Source organism: Squalius cephalus (assembly GCF_949319135.1).
Source record: "Squalius cephalus genome assembly, chromosome: 3".
NCBI lineage: Eukaryota > Metazoa > Chordata > Actinopteri > Cypriniformes > Leuciscidae > Squalius > Squalius cephalus.
Genome location: NC_137124.1, coordinates 52,585,660 through 52,611,125, shown reverse-complemented (window position 1 = coordinate 52,611,125; position 25,466 = coordinate 52,585,660). Strand labels below are relative to the sequence as shown.

General features: G+C 38.3%; 1 protein-coding gene across 7 annotated transcripts in view; it reads right to left on the bottom strand.

The window, feature by feature from the left end:
* ppargc1a (peroxisome proliferator-activated receptor gamma, coactivator 1 alpha) overlaps nt 1-21,946 on the bottom strand; it is a 45,222-nt gene extending 23,276 nt beyond the window's left edge. For 4 of the 7 annotated variants that reach the window (XM_079865425.1, XM_079865426.1, XM_079865429.1 and 1 more), the window contains exons 1-2: nt 21,750-21,946; nt 18,188-18,367 (exon numbers count right to left, since the gene is read on the bottom strand). In XM_079865425.1, the coding sequence (XP_079721551.1) occupies nt 18,188-18,367; nt 21,750-21,797 (228 nt within the window). In that variant the 5' untranslated portion in view covers nt 21,798-21,946. Of the gene's footprint in view, nt 1-18,187; nt 18,368-21,358; nt 21,570-21,749 lie in introns of those variants that run through there. The other 3 variants (XM_079865427.1, XM_079865428.1, XM_079865430.1) reach the window with 3 other exon arrangements.
* Between the last annotated feature and the right edge of the window lie 3,520 nt (nt 21,947-25,466).

Here is a 25,466-nt window from a genome sequence, read left to right as displayed (position 1 = left end):
ACGAAAGAATAAAAAAAAAAGATAGTAAAATATGAGGCTCGTATTTCCTGTGTGTCTGCGGCCTTGCATCTCCGCCGCGACAGAGAAGGAAAACTCTGCAGGTAATAAAACCTGGAAAGTCAATTACTCAGAGTGAGTTTTACAACCAAAGCCTTGCACAATCACAAGGAAGACATTAAATGAGCTAGAATATGTGGAAAAAGTTTAAAGTGAAGATTTTTCTTGATTTTCTTGGACTTTACTCTTTTTATTCTCTCTAAAACCAAATCACATTTGAATATTGTTTTGCTCATTTCAATATTTGTCTATAATTTGACTAATTCTTGCTGTGACACAAACAAGGTGTGTATGCCATTCAAAACTGGATTATGAATGCCTTTTGAATTTCTGTTCAAATTCAGAATTTGAATAGAGGTGGTGGTAAGCAGGATGGAGAATTGTGACCCTGGATCACAAAACCAGTCATAAGTCGCACGGGTATATTTGTGGCAAAAGCCAACAATAGATTGTATGGGTCAAAATTATCCATTTTTCTTTTATGCCAAAAATCATTAGGATATTAAGTAAAGATCATGTTCCATGAAGATATTTAGTACATTTCCAACCATAAATATATAAAACATTTATTTTTGTGAGTGAATGCAGCACAATCGAGAACATAAACGGACAACTTTAAAGGGGATTTTCTCAATGTTTCGATTTTTTTGCACCCTCAGATTCCAGATTTTCAAATAGTTGTATCTCGGCCAAATATTGTCCTATCCTAGCAAACCGTAAATCAATGGAAAGCTTATTTATTTAGCTTTCAGATTATGTACAAATCTCAATTTCAAAAAAATGTACCCATGTGACTGGTTTTGTCATCCAGGGTCACAATTGTAGAATTGGAAATAAGAAAATCTTATAACTGTACATTTTAACTTAAAAAAGCACAAGTTCGTAAAGACTTCGAATGCTGGTTGAACAAAGCCTCATTTGAAAGTTTTGAAAAAGGATTTAAAAAATAAACTTTTAAGGTTTATAGGCTTTCTGGAAAGTGAGAATGATTAGTTTACCTCTGATTCCACAGCTAATAAATCCAAGTAACATGCTACATTATGTGAGCTTGGCCTGGTCATATCATTGTGGGTAGGAAGAGAGAGAAACATGGTATAGAGCACTGAATATGACACTTATTTAATTCATGGTCAGCAAAAAAAAGAAAAAGAACCAAAAAAAGAGACCACAATAACTATTATACGTCACACATCATATGACATTATCAAAAACATTCCAACCTAAGCCTCCCTCAATAAGCCTAACCAGATTGTGTCACAGTATACGTAAATGGCACAGCAGTCATATGTCATACTCAAAAATAGGATTCTGCCAGTGGAATCACTAGAACTATTTCAAACCTCATTTCCCCCGCAAATGATCCTGCAAGCTGGGCACCGAGGCATGCCTGCTCCAGAGGCAATGATCACAGAGAGACGGAGTATGGCAAAGATTAACTTTTCATAACCCTCACCAACATTACCACCCCCCTGACACTGTCTGAACACCACGACCAGAAGCTTGAACAGGTACCAATCAAACTCATCAGCAACAAGAACCATTGCTTATTTTAACATGTGAACAATCAGAATAATGCATACTAGTGAAGAGTAATCAGAAGGATATTAAAATATAATATTGCCAATTTATACGTGGTTGCAAGTGCCCGTGACCTGATAATCGGAGCTAAAAGTGAAAGAGATGAAAAGGACTACAACAAACTGACAATTTAAATGGATGCACTAAACATGAAGAGAGAAAGGAGAGTTTGCATGCTGTTTCTTAGCTGTGGTGCAACAGATGGTCCACAGCTCTGTTTCTAATGCAATTAGAATAAACTTAGTTTTCGGTGCTCAGACATATTGATGCACTACTTATTTTAGAAACTTGTCCAATAATGCTGACACTAGGGTGCTCGGATTCCTAAAGAGCTGGAGTCTAAATATGTTAATGCAGTGAAGAAAAGAAAAAACACACATCGTTATTCCTTTTTGAAACGCGCATGTGAACAGAACTTCGCTTAAGTCAGAGGTGGCAAATCTGCAGAGGTAGGCAATCTTTTGTGAGGATAAACATATACAGGATGGTGATCATGCTATGATGTGCTAGACAGCCAAAGAAAATGCAAGGAAGGAGGAACGGTATGAAAGGAAAGAGAGTCCTGTTTCATTCCAATGCAGAGAAACAGCCATGCATGTGGAAACGTGGACATATAAAGCTGATATTTAAGCATGTAAAGTCACCCTCTTCTCTTTGTTAAAAGTGCTTTGTTACCCTCCGAATCCTCCTTTGACCTTTCGGCTGTTGGCACGCTTATGAGCATCAAACCGCAGGGCGGCCCGTCATTTGTCACCATGATATCAGCAGCAGGGCACATCATTACCGACACTGCACCCAGCACGCGGAGGAGCGACACCAAAGGAGAAAGACCTGACTATAGTTCTCTTTCTATAATAAAGCATATGTGTGTTAACTGCACAAGGGTCAATTGCCTGAATACGTCTGTATGAAAGCAGAGAGCAAAAAAAGCGCTTAGATTGCATGCCTGTATGCGTGCATGTTCTATCATGAACACATGCTCTCGTTCGAGTATCCATGAGGAACGAGTGGGGTTACAGACTCCAATATCAAAAAATGTATGGTAATTGAAACCACCAAATGTGTGTGGAAAATGCAGTCAATTTGATTCGGTTGCAGAAGGTCATTCTATTCAATTTACACTCAATGCTGAGTACAGTAGCCAGCAAAACACCTGAAAGCAAATGATCTTATCAGAACCCACTGCACTGCTCTCACCCCTACTGGATAAAAGCTATTTGCTGATTACTAAATAAATGCATTATCTTTTACCTTGACTTCCATCTCCTGTTGGTGAGGGAAGATCTACCAGACCTTGACTTTGTGAGACGATTATTCCCATTGCACTTTAAACATGTTTTTTTTTTCCCCCTTTTCTCTCTGTTTGTGTGTACACTGCAGTTCAAAAGTTTGGGATCGGTAAGATTTTTTAATGTTTCTGAAATAAGTCTCTTATGCTCACAGAGGCTGCATTTATTTAATAATAAAATAAAAAAACAGTGATATTGTGAAATATTATTACAATTTAAAATAATTGTTTTCTGTTTGAATATATTTTAAAATGTAATTTTATTACTGTGTTGGCAAAGTTGAATTTTCAGCATCATTACTCCAGTCTTCAGTGTCACATGATCCTTCATAAATCATTCTAATATGCAGATTTTCTGCATAAGAAACATTTCTGATTATTATCAGTTGAAAATAGTTGAACAATTCTTTCAGGATTCTTTGAGGAATAGAAAGTTCAAAAGAACAGCATTTACCTGAAATAGAAAACTTTTGTAACATTATATACACTATTGTTCAAAAGTTTGGGGTCAGTGAATACTTTTAATTCAGCAAGGATGCATTAAATTGATCAAAAGTGACAGTTTTTTACCACCGTGGTGGTAATGGACCAACTACACACACACACACACATATATATATATATATATATATATAAATTAAATACATTTAAAAAAAATACAAATAAACGAGGCTCAAACATCCAGCGAAACTAAAATCCCCCGCGTGTGTGAAACGTGCTTTACAAATAAACTTGACGCGCCTTACCAAGTCTAATAATAAGCACAAACTGTGTTAAAAAGAATCTGACGTGCAACTAAAAAGGTAGGCTATTTGTCCTACACCGTTTTTCTACTTTACCACTTTACTAATCTTACTGATCCCACACTTTTAAATGGCATTGCATGTGCAATGTAAGTTTTGTACATTATCAGCATAAATCCAGATCATCACTTTGCAACCCAAATAATTTAAACAAACAAACAAACAAACAAACACACACAAAATGAATGAACGAACGAACAAATGAATCAACGAATGAATGAATGAATAAATTCAGTACCTAGAAAAAATACTAGAGCTATTTACGATCTCTATTCTGGACAATGTTTGAAACTTCGTATTGCTAGCATTTCTTGTGTTATTGCCTCCTTAAAGATGTCTATATTGCCATTATTATGTAATCATCTGCTGGTCTTCAAGTATAATTACAAATGACTTCAAAATGCATCTACGCCAAGAGATGATAAGGACTTATGCTCATATTGCTTAGAGCATTTCTAAACTTTTGGAGGCATTATGTGTATATGCATGCTTGCAAACATTTAAAAGGTATGGCTTGGCCTGGGCCATAAATTAAAACACCAACCAAAATGAAATTAGCTTTTGTGTGCATTTGTGCACATACAAATAATAATACTTGTGTACAGCACTGAATTACATCTTTTAACCATCAAAAAGTGACAAGGATGCATCACTCACAGCTGCTCAAAATATATGTTCACCCTTTATATCACTGATGAATATCATGGTAATAAAACGATGAACTACAGATGGATGGAGGAATGAGACTTGAAAAATACCTGGTGATTTTTCAAACTGGTCTCATGGCAACTGTAAGGAATATATTTTACAGTGGTTCATTTTACCTTGCAAACAGAGCTATTAAAAGCTGCCCATGCAAGTCTACAATGCACCCAATCAGCTCAGTCCTCACTGTAGAAATGTAGCATTTGTTTGTTAATTTACCCACTCCATGAAATTGTGCAGTGTGACGCCACTAAGCTATGTCCGAAACGCTCTGTACCCTGCAGTGCATAAGCCCTAAAAGAACCAGCATTCCTGGAATTCAGAGATTCAAACTACCCCTCCCTGTGATGCTGTAGTATTAAATAATCCAGGAAACGCCTGTACCGGGGACTCACTTTCTCTCCTGGCCTCGAGTTGAGGCAGACGCCTGAGGCTTATTGGCTTAGCATTTCCGGCCAGGTTAGAAAGAGACGGGCTCTGAAAGGCTCTTAGAAGAGATTACCGTCCCAGACTAAAAATAGCCCACAATGGCTATCCCGCACTTACGACTGGTGACACGTTACAAAATGTGAATATTACTGCACAGGGCGACTGCGTGCGCGTGTGTGCGTGTGTGTGTTTGGACGCTTTTGTATGTCAATGCACAAGACTCTGTGGAGCTTATGATGATAGCACGTAAGGCCATTCAAATGATCAGTAGGGGTGTAACAATATACTCAAGTTGGTTTGATAGATGAAACTGATCTCACTATACTTTAAACAAAGCCAAAATAAAACTGTTAAAACGTTTTTTTAATGATTCATTCTAAACAGTTAACCAAAGTGCTGTTCATTAAAATGATACATTTGGTACTAAATCAGGAATAGACTTGAATAAGTTTGGTCCTTCTACCTCATGTACAAGACAATGGTGACACCAGAACAGAACTGTTCGTTATTCTGCTTTTGCTAAAAATACACAATCATGTTAGACACGTATGCTTGGATACATTTGAACAGTCTTAAATATTGCGTGTTATTAAATAATGTATTTTATTTTTAATTAAATGAATAATAATAAATAATAAACAAGCAAGCTTAAATGTGTGTCCTTCTGGGTTTACCATATTTGATGATAAATTAAATCTGTCTGAAATACAAAGACATATATTGTTGCATTGTTGTACAATATATTGTCACAGTTATCAGCATAATATAAGCCACCATTAAATCCTCAGATAGTAGGGTACAACCGGGCTAAAGGCACACCTTAAGAAATTGATACAGTATTGATTACAATTGATACAACTGATTAAAGTATTGATACAAACACTTTAGCTAACATAAGTTAATGTGTCATGTTAATGAGTTAATACAAAGTTTGCACTATTTTCTCTTTATTTTGAAAGTAAAAAATTCCGTTTTGTTCAATAAATATACTGTCATTCAAATATGTTAATACAAAAATACCTTTTAAAAATACAAAAACAAAATTATTTTAAAAAGTAAAGATTCTGAAAGCATTGAAGGAGATCCAATTATAATTTAATATAGATTTACAGTAGTAACAATACATGATATTTTTTTTACATGATATGATTAATATCATATTTTTAAATATGATGGTTTCATTATAAATATGGTGAGTATCTCTAAGGTGGACACCAAACATAATATATGATTTTTACCATCTGAATCTAACATGACATGTCAGCCAGCTATTTCTTATCATGTTAATTATTGTGTCGTTGATTATATTTATCGTGTCAACAGCAGGAGTGCTTTTTCCCCCAAATACCATACTTTTACATATTCTTCTGTTATTGAAAAACTGTTGCTTTAATTACCTTGATTAAGATGACCATTCAGCCAAATTTCTACATGCATCTTGAAAAGTGGGTGTTTTTAATAGTGCTACGGCAAGTTTTTGTGCCATCTAGTGGTTTAGAGGAAAATAAAGGGCACCTTTTTACCCCAAGGCGCCTTTAGCCTGTTGTACCCCTACTGGTTGTACTGTCGATGTACGATATTTATCAGGACCGGCATGAATTTTGGCACCAGATCAGTGCAATATCCACCACAAGCTGTCTAAGCCAGACTCATAAAAAGAGTTAAGAGGCTGAACACCATGTCCAAGGAAAACCCCCTTGTATAACTTGTCCCCAGACATGGAAAAATGGTCTCATGTGTGACACCACCTGTGGTGCTTCAGTTCTGGGTAGCAGCCATCAGATGACACTCAACTGGTAGAACATAGTGTGTCCAAGAGCAAAGCAAGCAAAACCCTTGCAACAGCCATTTGAACGGTACAAACATGCTGTACACACAAACAAACACAGGAGATGTGTTAAGATCAAAGCTCAAAGCAACACTAAAGAACTTTTCCTCTTTGGTCGCCCTACAGGTGGGAAGCAGAATTGTCCATTACCACTGTCGTAAATAATTTAGCCTACCGTCGCACACACGCTCGCCGTTTATCTAGCACGTGGTGCTGTCCACAGACAAGGTAGAGTACGTTGCATGATTTTATGAAAGTATGATGTATTGCGACATCAGAAACGAAGAAAAAACAAATAATGACTATTGTAACGCTTGCCGTAAAGCAAGTCAAATTTGTAGTTTCTTATGTCTCATTCGAACTACAGAAACGCGACCCAATCTGGCAAACTTGCATAGTGCGGTTATAGCAGATATAGGGCCGCAAAGAGAATGCAGAAGTGCCTTTCACCCTGTTACGACTTGATGAACCACAGAAACAATTTTGGAAACATTATTTTAAGGTAAAAAATAATCTTCAGTGTTATTTTAAAGTAATTCATATCGGTGGCTTGAGGGGATTAGATAAAATGTATAATCAGATAACATGAAGATGACAGTCAGAAATATTGTATTTATCTAGCACGGTAATACTTTGATCCAGCATATGCCATGGTACTTCATATACCAGGGTATTTTCATGGCACTCCAAAGTACTTCAAATAATATGTTCGGTTCTCTCAGAGGCAGTCTGAAACGAATGCGACAATATTGCATTTGTAGTGTAATACGTCCTCATATGCTCCAGAAAATACCTCCTACTCACCTGTCAATCAAGCATTGCACTAAAACAAGGTTCATTTCATACTCGACTAAAATAACTGAGCAATTCTGTGTCAAGATAAATTTAGAGAAAAAGAGTGCGAGAGTGTGAGTGTTTTCAGTGTGTTTTTGCACTTTATCAACATGCAGCAATATACGGATGCAGTAAGTGATGTTTGCAGTTATTAATTCAGAATCTCCCTCCTCAATGAAATCCTGTGATCATAAAGTCATTTTCATCCAGCAAAAAATAAATAAAAAATAAAATAATAATAATAAGAATAATAAACGGAGCAAATCCAATAGGGTCCTCTCACCATCAGAGCTCAGGCCCTATATATATATATATATATTTCAAACACCAAACGTTTTGACTTCAGTGAATGACTGATGTAAGTCTGTGCTCATTTCACCTGAAATATCAACAGAACCAACAATGTAATTTATACTAATATTCAGTGATGCACCATTTTTTTTTTTTTTTTCAGAAACACAGAAACTGAAATTAATGTTTTAATTTAGCAAACAACCCACAATGATTCAATAATTAATTAAGCTAATTTATTTAATGATATTTTTTTCTTCTAGTTGACTCATGAACTATGGACATTGAATGAAAATGAAAAATTGACATAATAATTGACAGATTATTGTGTGCACGAAACAGATGTTGACACAGTCAAACACGGCAGAAAACTCGATAAACGCTAATTAAACGTCACCATTTCGGTCAATGGTTTCAGTAGAATCACATTAACAAAATTTCTTGAAAGTTTATGTTTTATATATATATATATATATACATGCCAATAATTATATTTTTAAAAAGATGTATTTACTCTTTCTTTTCCACACACAGACTTCCATTTCTCTTGGCAACAAATTCCCCCCATACTCTCTCCCTCACATGTGTGTGTGGGGTGTTAAATTGGCTTTGTGTTGAGCATCAGGTGGCTAAGAATGAAGATCAGCTGAGGCTACAGGCCCCTGAAGAAAGATCCTGCATACAACCACCACTTTAGAGAGAAAGAGATGGGAAAGCAAGCATAAAAGAATAAAAGATGTGTGTATGGACAGAGAAGGATGACAGATGCATGGAAATGAATACAGGACAGGAAACCAGAGCCTGAGAAAGAAGCAGAATGCAAGAGTACGCAAGAAAGCCGAGCAACAAGCTTTATGTTAACTTGTGCTTCTCCAAACATGCCCTGCGGGGACTATTTTCCAACTGCAAGTGATGTTACCCTCCCTCTTCTTTCCCTCCTCCTCCTCCTTGCACTTCCTTGCTTTTCCCCTCCCTTCATTGCAAAGTGAATAAATTTGCTTATACCCACTGGAATTCAGACTCTCTCTACAGTTGTTTGACAAGCTTCTCCATCAAAACTTCAGAGGTTTCTTATTGATGACAGGGCTCTGTTGCATTTCGTAACCATTGCAACTAAGTGGTCGCCCTGGTACGACTGCAAAATTGTGCAACTCTTTTTTTTTTTTTTTTAATCACTGCATATGAGAAACACCAGAAGTCAAACACTACAAAAGTGTGATGAAACAGCCCTAACAAATTATCTGCATTGCCCAATGGTGGCACCAGTGCCACTGCTCTCATGGACATTATCATTCCAGGAAAATACTACTTATACTAGGGATGTCCAATCCGGCGTCCTGCTGAGCTCAACTCCAACCCTAATTAAACACACCTTTGCCAGCTGTTCAAGGTCTTCAGGATTACTTTAAACCTCCAGGCAGGTGTGTTGGAGGAAGGTGGCCCTCTGGGAGCAAGATGGAGCCATGGCATATACCTAAATATAACTGGTTCATGCAAAATGAGAGATATAACCAGTGAAATTCACTGAACCAATGGTTTCAAATACTGATCCTGGAGTACCCACAACCGAAATCAAACATGTGCACTCTCTTACCTATTCTAACATACATATTTGAGGTCTTGGAGCAGGGGTGGCCAATGTCAGTCCTGGAGAGCCACAGCCCTGCAGCTAATCGAGGTCTTCAGGATTACTAGAAACTTTTAAGCAGGTGAGTTGGAGCTGGTTGGAGCTAAACTCGGCAGGGCCCTGTGGCCCTCCAGGAGCTGAGTTTGAGACCTTGGGCTGAATCCGAAATCCCTCAATCACTATTCCCTATGTTAGTCCACTAATACAGTTCACTTGAATGAAAGATTGAAAACGAGTGAGAGAATTCAAACAGCCTTTGAACGTCCATCAGCTGTACACTCGTTATTGTGGTACAATGTGGGATAGAATGAGTCCACTCAATATCGTCCACTATGGTTTCAGACACCACTACAAATGGCTGTCCCCTCAAATAATGCCCTATATAAGGGGCGATTTCAGATTCAGCCTTGGAGTCTTTATTAATGAGCTGATGAATTGAATCAGGTGTGTTTGATTAGGGAGACAGCTAAAAGGCCTGTTTACAAGACACCATTTTCAACTAAAAACGTAAAACTTTTTGTGCGTTTTAGCCGTTCGTTTACACGACAATGCCGTTTCGGGTGCCTGAAAACGCAAAGTTTTAAAATCGGGTTTCAAAGTGCAAGTTTTAGAAATCGGTCTCCGTGTAAACAATAAAAACGTGAATCTGTGAAAACGATGACGTCACGTACATGCGTATTACGTGTTCAGTCTATAGTGTTTAATCGCCATCTAATGGCCTGGCAGCAGGATACAGGGTTTTTAGTCGTTTTCGCGGATCCGTGTGAATGGGGATCGTTTTGACAATGTCTGTATGCATGCAGAGAACTCAAAGGTAAAACTTCTCCGTTTTAAGCATATTGTTGTCATGTAAACGAACCATCAAATGTGCAGTGCTGCGGAACCAGGATTGGGAACCACTGCACTAAACCATTCAGATTCACACTGAAGCAACAGAATTAATTTAATTCTCAGCTGACTAAACATACTAAACAACCATAAAATGAAAATTGACTAAACCAGTGTGGTTTTGTGGTAACTGAAACTATTTACTTCTAGTTATCTGCCTAAAGGAGCTAATGAATTGGCTAATAAAACCAAAAAAAAAAAAAACAGAAATTGTAAATGTTACCCTGGCAACTAATTGATATAAATAAGTTGAAGTAGCCTACTAAAATTACAAAAATTGAAATAAAAATAAAATAAGCTAGATGAATGATAAAAAAAACGACAAAAGCACATAACAAAATAACTAAGACTTCAACTAAAATTAAGATATGATTAAATACTATAATGTATAAATAATTCTAAAATAACACTGCCACAACATGACAAAAGAGGCTTTTGAGGAGGCTGACACCATACAACATGCAAAACATCTTCGTTTCGATAGGCACAGAGATAAATCAAAGTGTGGTGCATGTGTGTGAATGCGAGTGCATGTAAGTGTTCACTTGAGGAAATCATATTATACAGCACAAAATGATAATATGCTTGGCCCAGCTGAACTTGTGCAGCTAAACTGATGGTGTGTTTTCAAATGTCAGCATAAATTTGCAAATTAAAAATGTGAAACCATCAGCAGTCACCGTTAACACCATGTGCGTGTGTGTCTTGACGTGGATGTGCTTGTGAGCATTTTTCTGTCTTCTGAGAGAGATGTAGGCCTACAGTACATTTGGCCGATTTTATCAATCACGGTTCAGTGTTGTTGCTCTAGATTTCTATTTGATAGATTTACAAATTACTAGACAAGCAAGAAGCAAATAGGACCTGTTTACATGCGTTTATGTGTAAGTGAATGTGTGCACTTGAGTATGCGTGTGATTTATTTCAGCAATTAATCTGCGGAGTCACTTTCACACTTAGACATCCACACACACTTTGGCTCACCAGTTATAGCTAGGTCAAAGTCTGGTCCAAATTTTGACCGGTCATCAGTAACACTCACCTTACAAAGCACAGCCAGTGCTTTCACCCCACAACCAAGTTGTAATTCCAAACACTTCTTGGCGGCATAGATTCATGTTTGGATATAAACATCACACAACCCGACCACACGGCCCTTATTGGATGACTTAGTACAGTAGAAGTTTAAATAGGGAGTTATTTTGACTAGGTGTCAAGTGCCCTTAAAATAAATGGCTGCGGCAATCACTTGGAGTCAGGGAGTGTTCCATTCCACACATTGTCCTTGCAGTGGAGAGAACAGTGAGAACTCTTGCCAAGATTCAGAGCTAAAGGCCATCAAAAAGACAGCATGTTAAACTCCAGTCATCTGTTTATCAAATGAGAAGGGGGATCAAGGCGGTATGACCCTATAAAATGGTTTAGTCAGAGAACAGCTTGAATTTGTACATTGAACTATTAGCTAAAATTATTCAGTTATTCTGAAACTTGACTACACATTTACTGACAAAGGCTTAAAAAACACAACTATATACAATTTTTTTTTTTTTTACTTGCTCATTTTTTTTACTTACTTACTCATTACTTACCAACTTAATGCCTTAATGCAAATCCTTTTTTTTTTAATTTTATTATTCACTCTTCTGCACTAACAGAATGTAAAATGGTTTTACCAGTGTTTTGGATATGGCAGCATAGGGATACCATGTTAGGACATATATACCATGTTGTACCATGAAGTGTCTTGTATAAATTAAAATAAATAGTAATTATTTTTTATATATATTTATTATGAATAATAAAAAACAACATGGGCTCATATCTACATTTTTGCAAAACTCCAAAAACATACCTATAAATACAATTCACTGCAGTTTCCAGCTTAAATGAACACTAGGGGCAGTAAAACAGCAACAACCTTTATTACATTTCACACAAATTATGATTATTATCTATTAATAAAGTCTTATTTTTGCATGGTTCTACTATGTAATGACCTCAAAACATTACCATTGTGCATAATTTGTAAACTAAGCCATTTGGACTTTTCCATTACATAACCAGCTCCAAGGTTTTTTTTTTTTTTTTTTCTCTGACGTAGTAAACTTGCTCTGTTGCTCACCTGGTACAGCATTGCACTTGACTGCTTCCTTGCAGTGCCGTGAAACACAAGTCATGATCTAAGACAAGCTCAAATGGGATGGTTGCTTCAGCAAATGCATTTTATCTTATTTTTTCTTTGGTTAACACTATCAGTTTAAGATTTAGTTTAGTTGGTACATTATTTCCAAACGCAATAGAGCATTATAACCTTTTTAGCGCCACTCACTGGACAATTTAATTTCTGAGCCAGTGCTAGACGTACAACCACCAACATCATTAAAAGATTGCCAGATTCACGTCTATTTTGGATAAAACTGAACAAGCTTTTAGTGCCAATCAATTGGACATTTCCCTTTGAAAGTGTCATGAAACGAGCAAGAAGCAATGTAATATCTTATTTTGCAAAAATGTCGCCACAGACACGTTTTTCCAATTAGCCTAAGTTGAATAAAAATACATAACACGGTACAGTATGTAAATATGGTAATCTATCAGTAGCCTGATACTAAAGCATCTGCCATGAAATGTGTTTAAAATATCCTAAAAAACGCTATCTAATGTGATTTTGCTTTTAAAATCCCTGGAAAAAAGGTAAGATAACATCCTGTATGATAAACTTGTGCAGTTTCACATTTATCATGGGAACTAAATGTTCCATTTAGTGGATACAATCGGCTCAATACAAATGTAGCAGCTTTCAACTAATGCTTAAAAGAGCAAATATATTTGACTCAAAACATGGTTTTACATGTCTGAGTGAGTGCTTCTAACCTCCCCACGGCCCTGTTCCCGAGAGAGGGGCTGCCGGTGACAGGCTGACCGTGCTGTCAGGCCCTCTCCCTGGGGCACAGCGAGCTGCCTATCGGCCCCCACCTCCAGAGATCCATTTTAGCCCCTGAGATGGGCTTGATAACTAGGGCTGAACTGCCACTGAAAGGCATAAGCCGTCACGTCACACAAAATCTCTAGGCTGCGTTTCCCTGCCCGCTGCTATCGCTCACTCTCATCAGCCTGCCGGCTTGCCCCACACGGCCCTGCAATAATGGAACATCATGTACAAAATGTCAGGAAAGCGGAAGACATGGAATAATGAATCATTATAGAGAGAAAAGCTTTGTGTCGCATGCAAGCGCGTGTTTAAATGCACATGCCATGTATCGGTATCATATTTGATATGCACATTTCTAATCCCTCTAAATTATCACCATAATCAAAACTTTGCTGAAAAACCTGTTCACGCAATCTAATATGCCTATCGTCTGATTGATAGTGTGTAATCATTTTCCTTTACAATAGTTTATGCATTTTTTAGCAAATAAAAAATGCCTTTTAGTATAATTGTAAAAACGTCCCCCTTCAGGTCGTGGCACGTTAAGTAAATATAAAAATAACTTTTATATTGTTAGTAATATTTCAAGATTAACATTTACTGGATTGAAGCCACTTTGAGGAATGTTTATTTGTTCATCTCTCAATCATTATTGTACTGCACTGCATTATATGTTTTGCCTCACACAATAAAAACTACAGAGCTTTGATCATAAAAATAAGCATTTTAATATCATCTTGAGACATACTATTGAAGATATAGAGTGACAAATTATATTTATATGCATTTTATGCAAGTAGTCTGAATTTCATCTTACTTTTTTTGCCATATATCAGCATTAAAATTGCATATTTTTGCTCAGTTTGGCTCAGATGTTTTTCCTCCTCAAGTATGAACTCCACGTCCTACATCATAGGAGTCATAAATGCCTGACATAACACATATGATACTCAACAAAAGATGCATAGACTGAGTCTGAAAATTTAGGCAGCTGACTTGTTGCCTCGCTGCCTTATCAGGCAATGACTTTGCAGGAAGCATTTGCGCACAAAGGTATACCTCACAAAACTGATTTCAGACTAACTTCTGAGGCAGCGTGACAGTTTATCTACAGCAAAGCGAGCTTTGGTGATAACTAAGCAAATATTTAATTACTACAATAGTAATTTCTCACTAGAAATTACATCAAGTTGGTTGGTCAAAAACGTACATTTACACCAACCGCAACATTCAGACGCCATCTTTATTTTTCTAGCTCAACTGAATAGAAAGCACTGGATTGTGGGATATCAAAGGCAGCGGAGGAGACTCTAAAGCTGCCTTCAAAAATGTATCAGGGGGTGCGTTTCCCGTACAATGACGTAACTCGCTGCTTCGTTGAAGAAATCATGTAGCTAGTCATGACTATATCCTGAATCCGTATTGTCGCAAATTGGTTGTTTAACCATGTTGGTTAAGGATGTCACGCACATGGTGGAGTAATAACTTCTTTTAATGAATCTGTTTGAGATCGAATTAATGATAGATTTTTTTTACATTAAATTACAGACATGGCATCTGAGGACTATTTCTCATTTTTCTCTTCTTTTGCTTTATTTCCAGATTCAATCTAGGCTCGTTCTTACGTAGGCTACTAGAGCACGTATGCACATGCGCACTCTTAAAAAACGACGCTTTAAATGTTTTGACAAACTAAAAGACGCAAATGACATTTGTATGTATTCTAAACAAAAATACAGATTGTACTGAATGTCAGCTTGCTTATTTGGCTCAAGATAAGGATTTATTGAGTTCACATGTCATGCAAATAAAAAACTATGCTTCTAACCACAGTTCGAGAGCTGCCGTTCCAACCACACAACTTTGCGATGCTGTTTGCAAATGTTGGTTAGAACTACGGTTTCAGGAAACACGGACTCGTTGAACTATGCTGATAACGACGGAACATGCCACCACAGTTGGCTAATGATGCTTTCGGGAAACACACCCCAGATGAAGGTATCTCAGGAGACAGGACGAGAAGCTAACATTGGATTTGGACGTGCCTTGACGCCTTAGTTCCTACCCTGGAATGCATCCTCCAAAGGCAGCATTTTTAAGCTTTTGGACACAGCCTGCTCCTGGAGAGCTACCATTCTGCAGAGTTCATCTCCAGACCCAATCAAATACACCTGAACCAGCTAATCAAGGTGTTCGGGGTTACTTGGAAATTACAGGAAGGTGTGTTGGAGCAGGGTTGGAACTGAAGTCTGCAGGAAGGAAGCTCTTCAGGAGTAGTGTTGGAGATCCCTGCTTGAATCTAAGGGGCTGTTTACACGACACCATTTTCAAATAAAAGCGTAAAAAGTGTTTTGGCCGTTCATTTACACGACAACAGCTTTTTGGGTGCCTGAAAACGCAAACTTTTGAAAACGGGTTTCAAAGTGCAGGTTTTTGAAATCGGTCTCCGTGTAAACAACAAAAACGTGAATCTCATGCGTATTACGTGTTCAGTCTATAGTGTTTCATCGCCATCTAACGGCCTGGCAGCAGAATACAGCGCTTTTAGTTGTTTTTACGAATCCGTGTGAATGGGGATGGTTTTGACATTGGTGTCGTCTATACGTGGAAAACTCAAAGGAAAAGCTTCTCCGTTTTAAGCATATCGTTGCCGTGTAAACGTACCCTAACTTTAATGTGCATATAAACAGCACAGGCGCGTTGAGTGAGTCTCTATATCCTCTGTGTGGCCTGCTAGTTGTGTGACATCAGAGGACTCACCAGGCCACCCATTAACTACACTGCAGTCAGACAGGTTAAGAAAACATTGCCAGGGGTTTGAGTGAGTGCAGGGGGAGGGAATATAAAGTTCTGCCAACTAGCTTTACACAAGAGCTGGCCATTCATTAACCTGTCTTCGCTCTGCTCTTGGGCACTGTACTGACCCACATAGGCTAGTATTGGAAATGCATATACAATGCACACATTCATCACTATTGACACCTCATGTCCCATCTCACTGAACTAGGATCAGCTGCTTTAGCACCTTGTGCTTATTCCGTCCCCACTAAAATTTTAAATCAGACAATGAGGGTATACAAAAAAGAGCAAACGGTCAAAAATATTCCATATCTATACTAATTTCAAAAATGCTTCCATCACAGTAGCAGTAATGCATGTAAATTACTAACATGTCAATTAACATACACATACAGTATTAATTTTTTATCCGGGTCCTTGGCACTCGTAATTGTGGGCCTCGTAAAATCATCATCTCACCACACGGTCCAGGATAGGAATGTGGAAGAATTCCCTATCACACCATGACACAAAACCCCAAAACACGCAACAGACCCAGCGCTATATTTGCCAGCACTCAAAGCAATGCAGCGTTATCATTTCTCTTCTCTATCTTCTCAGATAAGACAATGAACTAGCCAGGGCCGGCGCTGCTTTGTTTTAGCCGCCTCATTTCTTTTCCTATGGACTTTGCTTTCTTTGTCAGTGACGAAGAAGCGCAAGTGTGCAACAGGTTTAAAGTTTTACCTCTTCCCTTTTTCAACATGACAACCCAGGGCAGGAGCAATCCGGTTAAAAGTGGACCATCTAGATTAAGGTAACGATTCAGATATGAGACCAGTTGTGTAATTAAAATAAACTACAACAGTGTTAGTGACTAAGTTGAATGATTTCTGATTTGTTCACTGGGACTACCATTATCACCACCAGAGTGCAACTGTCAGGTTTCTATAAGTAAAAATGTTATTCATTTTCTCCATAAGCATAAGGAAGCTGATTTTTAACTTATATATATTTAAAGACAGGCCTGAAACATATAAGGTACAAGTTATATGCTTTTGTTGAAGCAAAATAATTGTGTTCAGCAGTGGAATTCCTGGTGAAAACTACATTACCAATGATTGTGCAAAGAAATCTCCACCAATCAGAAAATTGCAACAAGCAAATCGCACCAAAATAACCATTTGGTGACCACCTACTACCATGAAGCACTGTGATAGAGTCAGTTTCCCTATGCTCCCAAACTGCTTAAATATTAGTATGCATAATATGCATATTTTCTCCATGTATTTGCACAAAATGTCAAGGCATAGAGAAATTGAGTTTGTACTTATTAACCTTTAAAGACATACCTGTGAGCTATGAGGTAAAATTATACTTTTGTTGAAGCTGTCAACTCTTTTTTTTTTTTTTTTAAGATTATGTTCAACAATGCAATTCTACATTACCTACATTGAAATCTCCACTAATCAGAAAACTGCAACAAACAAATCACACCAAAATAATACTTTGGCACCCACCCGCTCCCATGAAGCACTGCAAATGAATCATGCTCTCAAACTGCTTAAATATTAGTATGAAATGCATCATTTTAATTTGTGCGTCATGTGAAGTTCTTGTTCTTTTTGTCTGATTTTCAAATATATATATATATAAATCTTTGCTTCAGATCAAAGTTTGTGATGTTGTGATTTACCTAGCTGGTTGGTCATGGCTTATAACTCCTAAACAAAGACTTCGACCTAAACAAAGGTCGCTGAAAAAGTGGGCAAACACTGTCGCACTCTATTAGAACTGACCATTATGGAACATCAAGAGGAATGTGCATAAAACAGCCCTAAATAGTGCTTCGGGCCCAAGATTGTACCAAAAGGTACAAACACTGACCTTAAGTACTGGACAAAGGTTGGGAGCTTATCATGATACCTCACCCCAATTATCATTCCCAATGAGTTATTAACTAATTAACTCTCTGTTATTAACTAATAAACAGCACTGATTGACAAGCTCATCTTTTGAAGAATTCCACACTCACAGTTACAATCTCCCACAATAAACTGCATGAGGCTAGAATCATATCTAGATTTACAAGAGACAAGCATACATGATCAGATAAGAAAAACATCGCAGCACATTGACCCTCGTTTACCTCAAACAGGTTTGATGCTTCATTGCCATACTGACTGGAAATGATTTCTGATTGGTCGCTGTACCACTTGAGTCCTCCCAGAAAGGTATCTGCATCGAGGTCACTGACATCCAGCTCAGAGAGGTCAAGCTCAGGCAGGTCAGGGCAAAGGGGCTGGTCTTCACCAACCAAGGCAGCACACTGGAAAAGAGAAGAGATTGTTTAGCACATATTTGCCAAGATGTTAAACATCTTCATTAAGTGTTTATGTAGAAATGTTTAGTTTCCAAAAAAGCCACATAGTTACAGTGATAGCAGAATTGTTCAAATGGAATTCGGCGTGTTTTACTGTTGGTTAACATTTTGTATTTACTCTCTAACTTTGCAGCTGCTGTATGAGCTCAAATCACACACAAAATAAATCAAAATAAAATAAACTATGACATTGCTGTTGGTGGGATCAACTAATCAAATCAGTACTGGTCAGGCATTACAACACCTTGTATATTGACAGCAGTCTCCATAAACATGTTCCCGGAATAAGCTTGTAAACCTATTTATTTTTCATTGCTTTCATTTATTTATTTATTTAAACTAAAACCTATATTTTTATTGCTTTTGACTTTTTAATCAAATAAGTAAACTAAGGCAATGACGCTTTGTCATGTTTTAACACACCAAGCATAATAATACTTAAAAAAATGCTTATATTCTTGAGAATGAGGCATATTGTTTACTTTTTTTTTCCATTTCATGATGTAAAAATGAAATGTCCTCGCAATATGGCATTTGAGACAGTTTAGTATTCAAGATGGGGCAATGTTTTAAAAGAGATATGGAGTTGTACCTCTTTTTTTCATTGAGCATTAAATGCTAAAAACGAATTGTGTGAAACACTGAAAGCAAAACATTACATTTGAGCATCAGAAAAGTGAATCACTGTACACAAAGACTTAATTCTATCAAGTCTTTATAAGTAAAACTGACAAATTGCGCCACATCATGCCATAATATCTCAAAAATTTGCACCTGTCTATTTGCACAGTGTGTGACTGATGCAACCACCAATAACTCATCCTTTATTTGATTCATAGGGAGTGTAACTTACCTACGTAATTGCCACCTGTGTAACTAACATGAAAAAGCTACTTCATTCACTGCTGAATTTAATAACCAGAACTCAATTGGGTTTCATTATCCCGAACTAGAGGAGTTAGACATATTAAGAACCAAATGAGAGAAACATAAATCTAACCAAGCATCATATTTAGATGCGTTTGCTGCATCTAGGAAACCACAACAACATAACCAACCAGAAAACAAATAATTCTGTGATTGGTTGCGAGAGGGGAGGGGTGGTCCGTCGTAGGGAAGAGCACGACAGCCTGATTGGTCAGAATACTGTACTTCATATCAGTGAGTATGTTGTGAGTAAAATAGAGGCGAGGTGGAAGCTAAACCAGCAGAGAGACTGTGCGTGCGCACAGGTGTGTAGAGTTTTGACAGACGGCGGAGGGTGCTGTGGAGCAGGCCTGGATTAACACAGTGTATGCCCTAGGGTGACCACATTTTAATTCACACATTGATTCATCAATCGGTATGAATTCAGCCCGATTGAAACAAAAGTTATGCATGTAATAAGCATCTCTAACTAAGCCATTTACCGCCTTTGCTCACAACATTAGCTGCAGCTTGAGTATCGGCTGAGGCATTAGTTTCGCTGCTAGTGCCTTCTGCTGGTGATGCCGATATGTCTCTGTCTTCATTTCTAAAAAATAGGCTACACTATGACCTGACCCAATCACAATTCTTTATATGCATATATTTTATATTCACTCTGTATATATATTGTATCTTTTAACTGCATTTTATATCTGCATCTCTCAGCAAAATAATATGTAGGCTATACAAAACATGAAAACTATGACTAAAGGTTTCTCTTAATCATTTGGTGCACCCCTATTGGCTGGTGCCCCAGGCCACTCGCCCAATCCTGTCTATGGATAATCCGGCCCTGCTGTTAGTGATGCTTTTCGTGAACAAATGTTTATTTTGTACGATTGTCGAAAGGATTCCATCAGCGCGCGTTAACTACTGAAACTGCGTCCCATAACTCTGCTTTTTTTTCTCTCGGTAATACTGGCACAAAGGTAACATCACAACAAGCAATCTGCATTAAGTAATCTGAAATCAAAGAAGATTCTCACACCTCACACTTGATAATCGGTATCTGATTTAGATCCATTTATGACACAAATCCTCTCCTTCCGCTGTCACAGATTTATAGACGCCGGGGAAACCGGCTACATCCATTTGTATAGGTTGATGATAAAATAAGATACAATCACATGCATCAGATGCTTCTGAAAGCCTTCTCCCCCTTTTTCCTCTCAAAAATACGGACACGCTCACGCTTAATCACGAGCACATGCACACACACACACACAGAGAGAGAGAGAGAGAGAGAGAGAGAGAGAGAGAGAGAGAGAGAGAGAGAATAGCTACTTGTGTTGGAAATGATATGAGTAGAATTGGAAACGAGAAGCAATTTGCTGATTGTGTTTAGATGGATTTATGCTCCGACTGAGACACTTAACTAACCTTTTAAAACGGAAATAACAATAGCGCACGTGCATGCAACGTAGACAGGTGCCTATATACAGTCAGCGCAGCGATATATTTATATATAGTGAGTAAAAAGTTTCAGCTAAGCATACTGAATAAGCACTGCTTTATGAATAAACCAATACGCGATAGATAGATAATACACGACGCGATAGATAGATATCATAGCGTAGCTAATGTAGACTACATGAAAGTGCGTCCCTATATTATCGTTATCTTACATTTCGCCGAGCGAAACATAGTAACACGTGTTTAAACAAACCTAAAATGTATCGAACAGCATGTTTTAATGATTCACCTATGTCATACACAGCTATGCAATCGTTATTGATGCAATGCACTAGAGCAATGAAGTCTTGCTAAATACAAAGTAAACGAGGTTCAACCCCGATATCCTGCGCATTCTCCAATAATCCAGCACGCGCTCCGCATGCATGCAAATAAGCCTTCTTCGAGACTGTATCTGTTTTCTGATAGGAAAGTTTCAATGTACAATACCTGACGCGAGTACATTTTAGTAATTCCAGCACATCGGCAGTGGCTCTAGGCTCTCACTGAAGCAGATACCTGTCTCATCATCACCTGCGTTACCAGCGAGCGAGCGCGCACTCCATCCACGAGCATGTCAACAATTCCCCACGACAAGACATCCTAAACAGCCTGTCACTGTTCAACTCCGACACCGCTTGAGAAAAGCCACTCGCTATCACCAGATAAATCACAGCACACACAATTTCTGCCAACATATTCGACTTTCTCACAACCCGGTGTAATTCCCGTGCATTCTGAGCGTCTGTGTCTTCCGTGCATCTTACAAGAACGGTCGACTTCCCACAACGGGGACTACGACCGAAGCCAGTCTCGGACGTTTACTGCGCTCCATCTCCTCAAAGAAAAAAGAAAAAGAAAAAAAAAAGTGTTCCAGCCCTGGAAAAATAAGTTGCACATCAGTTCTCACCTCTAGTTCTCTCCACACCGAGTCCTGATTACACCTGTCCCACGCCATCCAGCCACTGAATGACGGTACGAAAAAATAAAAAATAAATTACGGACAAAAGAGAAAATCCACTCGTTCCCTCGCGCCCCTCACTGACAATGAACCGAGGGCACCTGTCTTACAACTGCTTTCCATCACATGACAAAGCTATTAAAAGTAGGCAGGGGAGTGACTCCCCTTCGCTGTTACTCGCCAATGACGTACGAAAGGAGGGCGGGGTCTGGCACGCGCATAGTAAATCTTCCTCAACTATAAACCACTCGCCCCTCTCTCAACATGCCTCTAGTAACAGCTGGGGTTGGGAACCAAGAACCGGTCCTGTTTTAAAAATATGACCGGAATCGAGTGATTTTCTTGACGTTCGAATGCATTTTTCAAACGTGTATTCTTATTAGATGCAAACACGAGCCCGTATTAAAATAGCCCTCTCTTGACTATTCAGCGGCGCCACAGCACCGCCACTGAATGTACAGCGCGGAACATACAGGGACCAATGCAGTTCGATTCCCGAACGAATGACTCTTATGAGCCGGTTCTTTTACGTGAATCAAACAGCCGACAGCGCGACCGGCACCGAATGAATGACACCGGTTCTTTTTAGTGGATAAAGATCAGATTCTTTTGGAGCGGCACGACGTTGGATATGAACATGCAAAAATACATAAATGCTGCCTGTTTAGAAGCTAACATCGGTCAGTGCAGTCAGTCAGAGGAGGGATCATTTACGAGTCTGCCGGGACCTTTTACCCATCAGTGCATCCATCAGATATGCTATTATTTTTTTTCTCTCTCTTGTGAACAGCTTCCTCATTCGCCATATCATAATTGGTCCGCTTAAGAAAAGCTTTTAATCCTAATTACTTTCGTTCACCGAAGTAAACACTTTGCTCTAGGCCTCTTTATTAAGCAAATCATCGTTCATCTCCGCTGCAATGCGAAAGGAAAATAATGTAAATAAAGACGGGATAAATTGGTTGGTTATATGAGAACGCGGTCAATAAGTTGTGAAGACTATGGTGATTCGCAGAATACTTTGAATCCATATAGCCCGAGGCATCTTCTTTACTCGAATGCTCACAGTCAGGAGTGAGTGTGTGTGTGTGTGTGTGTGTGTGTGTGTGTGTGTGTGAGGGGGTTGTGTGCTCAAATACTATGTTTCATGATATATACGCTGGACTGCGCGCCGACCGACTGAGGACTGACTTCATTTTGAGCTCATTGGATGTCGTGTCACATTTAGCACCCCCACCTTCTCTCCCCGCGCGCGATTTATACTTTGCATCCGGCATCGCAAACTAAGCATCGGCTTGGCTGCTCTGAGAGTCATAACGGCTGAAAGATAAAATAATGCGCTCACAACGGATTTGCTTCCTCACTCAAACGCCAGAAAGAAGCAGGTGACGAAGTGTACAGATCAACAGTTAATGTATACGCAACACAGATAGAGAAAACCAAAACACGAGGTTTGTAGACAGTCAAAACAAAACGCAGATCGACCACTGATGACCGCCCACTTTTTGAGAGCTGGAAGCCCAGTTAGCCCACTATTTATCAGCTGCATCATCAGTTTTCATGTCCAAAACACTGAGAAAAATAGTTAATATTATAGGCTATATTGTGTTGGTGAGGTATAAACAAATATGGTTTGCAAGAGTTTGCATATTTAAATATAATAAACAGAACCCCTATAAATCCTATTTTATGTAGGTCTATTTGAGCTGATGTCAGTGGCATGTGCTATACAGTATCAACGCGACCACTCTTATCTCAGATGGTTCTTACATGGTAGCATAAACACAATACTAATGCGACACACTGATGCCATATTGTAATCAAGGCTGGAGCTGGAGGGATGAAAATATTTGGTTGCTCATTGAATGGTAGTAAAGGCACGTGACTCCCTCTCTGTCCCTTTGCTCGCTCTCTCTCTCTGTCTCTCTCTCTCTCTCTCTCTCTCTCTCTCTCTCTCTCTCACAGACACGCTGAAAGCCTTATCTGATTGTTCTCTTTATTGCAATTAAGAAATAGCGAGCTAAAAATATGACTCTGTTGTGATTTCCTTTTAAATGGATTTTGATTTGTTTTCATTTTCTTCCTCGTGCTAGCAGCATTTCCAAGAGAAGATATTTTTTTTCCAGATAGAACTAGTGTACAACATGTCACAAGTCTGTAGTTCATGGTGGCATGAAATGTCTAAATGAACAGCAGGTTTCGAATGTAAATGAATTGTGAAACTGTCAATGAATAAATGGCAAACAGCCACATTCAAATAAATAGGAGTATTCTGGAACAACTATACCCTTGTGAAAAAGAAATGGGCTTAATTGTATTAAATGTGCACTGCACATTTTAAATGTACCTGCAAATTAGCCTGGAAATCCAGACCTAAATCTGAAAGATTAATGGTCTGGCATCGACTAATGAAAATCGGCCAGCTCGAGGGGCGGCACCAAGCATGCATTTGAAAATCTCACTGCACGCAATTGGATAACACTATGACCAATCACAACAAGCCCCTTCCGCTTAGCTACCAGCGGAGCTAACTAGTAGATTTGACTCTTGCCTTATCTGGTCGGAAAAACAGCAAAAACGCCCTTCTAGCAAAGGAACGATTCGAGTGCCGTCTTCTGTTCCTCTTTTAGATAAAAAGCCAAGTCTAACTCGTTCATTGTAGCGGCCAAAGCCGTTTCAAACAACTGGTGTTCATCCATAGCCATCTTACAATGTTTACTAATGACTTCGACGTCGCAGCGCTGTCGTCATCTGTTTAGCTCGCCTCTGGCCCACCTACATCAGATAACCCGATGTGATTGGTGCAGCTCGGCTACAAGGGCATATTTAATGAGCATCATTACTCGACGCCAGAGTAAACTCGCTGAGCAAATTCAACTTGTGCTCTCGCAAGAACTCTGGATTTCCAGGGTACCTGAAATAATAATATTAAGGAAATAAAAGACCACTTCAGTATGGAAGCTTGATTCCACCACGGAATAAAACAATAAAAAAAAATAATTGGGACTTTTTATCTCACAATTCAGACTTTTTTCTCTTTCTTTTTTTCAGAATTGTGAGAAAAAACTTTTTTTTTTCAGAATTGTGAGATATGAACTCACGAATTGTGAGTAAAGTCCAATTCTGAGGGGAAAAAAAAGACTCACTTTTTTTAAAGTTTATATCTAACAAACCTGACTTTAGAAAATGCAATTGCGAATTGCGAGAAAAAAAGTCAGAATTGTGAGATAAAAAGTTGCAATTACCTTTTTTAAATTTTATTCTGTGGCGGAAACAAGCTTCCATACTTAAGTGTACTCTAAGATTAATAGTTTTGCTTCAAAGTACATTTTAAATCACTATGTTTTAATAATCTTTTGGTATATATACAATATATTGGAAGGTATACATTACAGCTATGTTGGATACGGCTAAGACACACCAGCACTATAAAACATTTATTAACATGACTTGGAGGCAGATTTGGGGCAAAGCCCTGGAGCTTACCTTGCAGTTTAAAGGCATCTGTGCTTATATTTGCAAAACTATTTTGTGGGATATTCTTCCCCCATTGCTTCAAATTTCAGAGAAACAAAACAAACATGTGCATCTTACCTTTCCTCATATATACTAATATTTTTGTATTATGATGATACTTTTAAATTATAATACACTGTATTCATATGC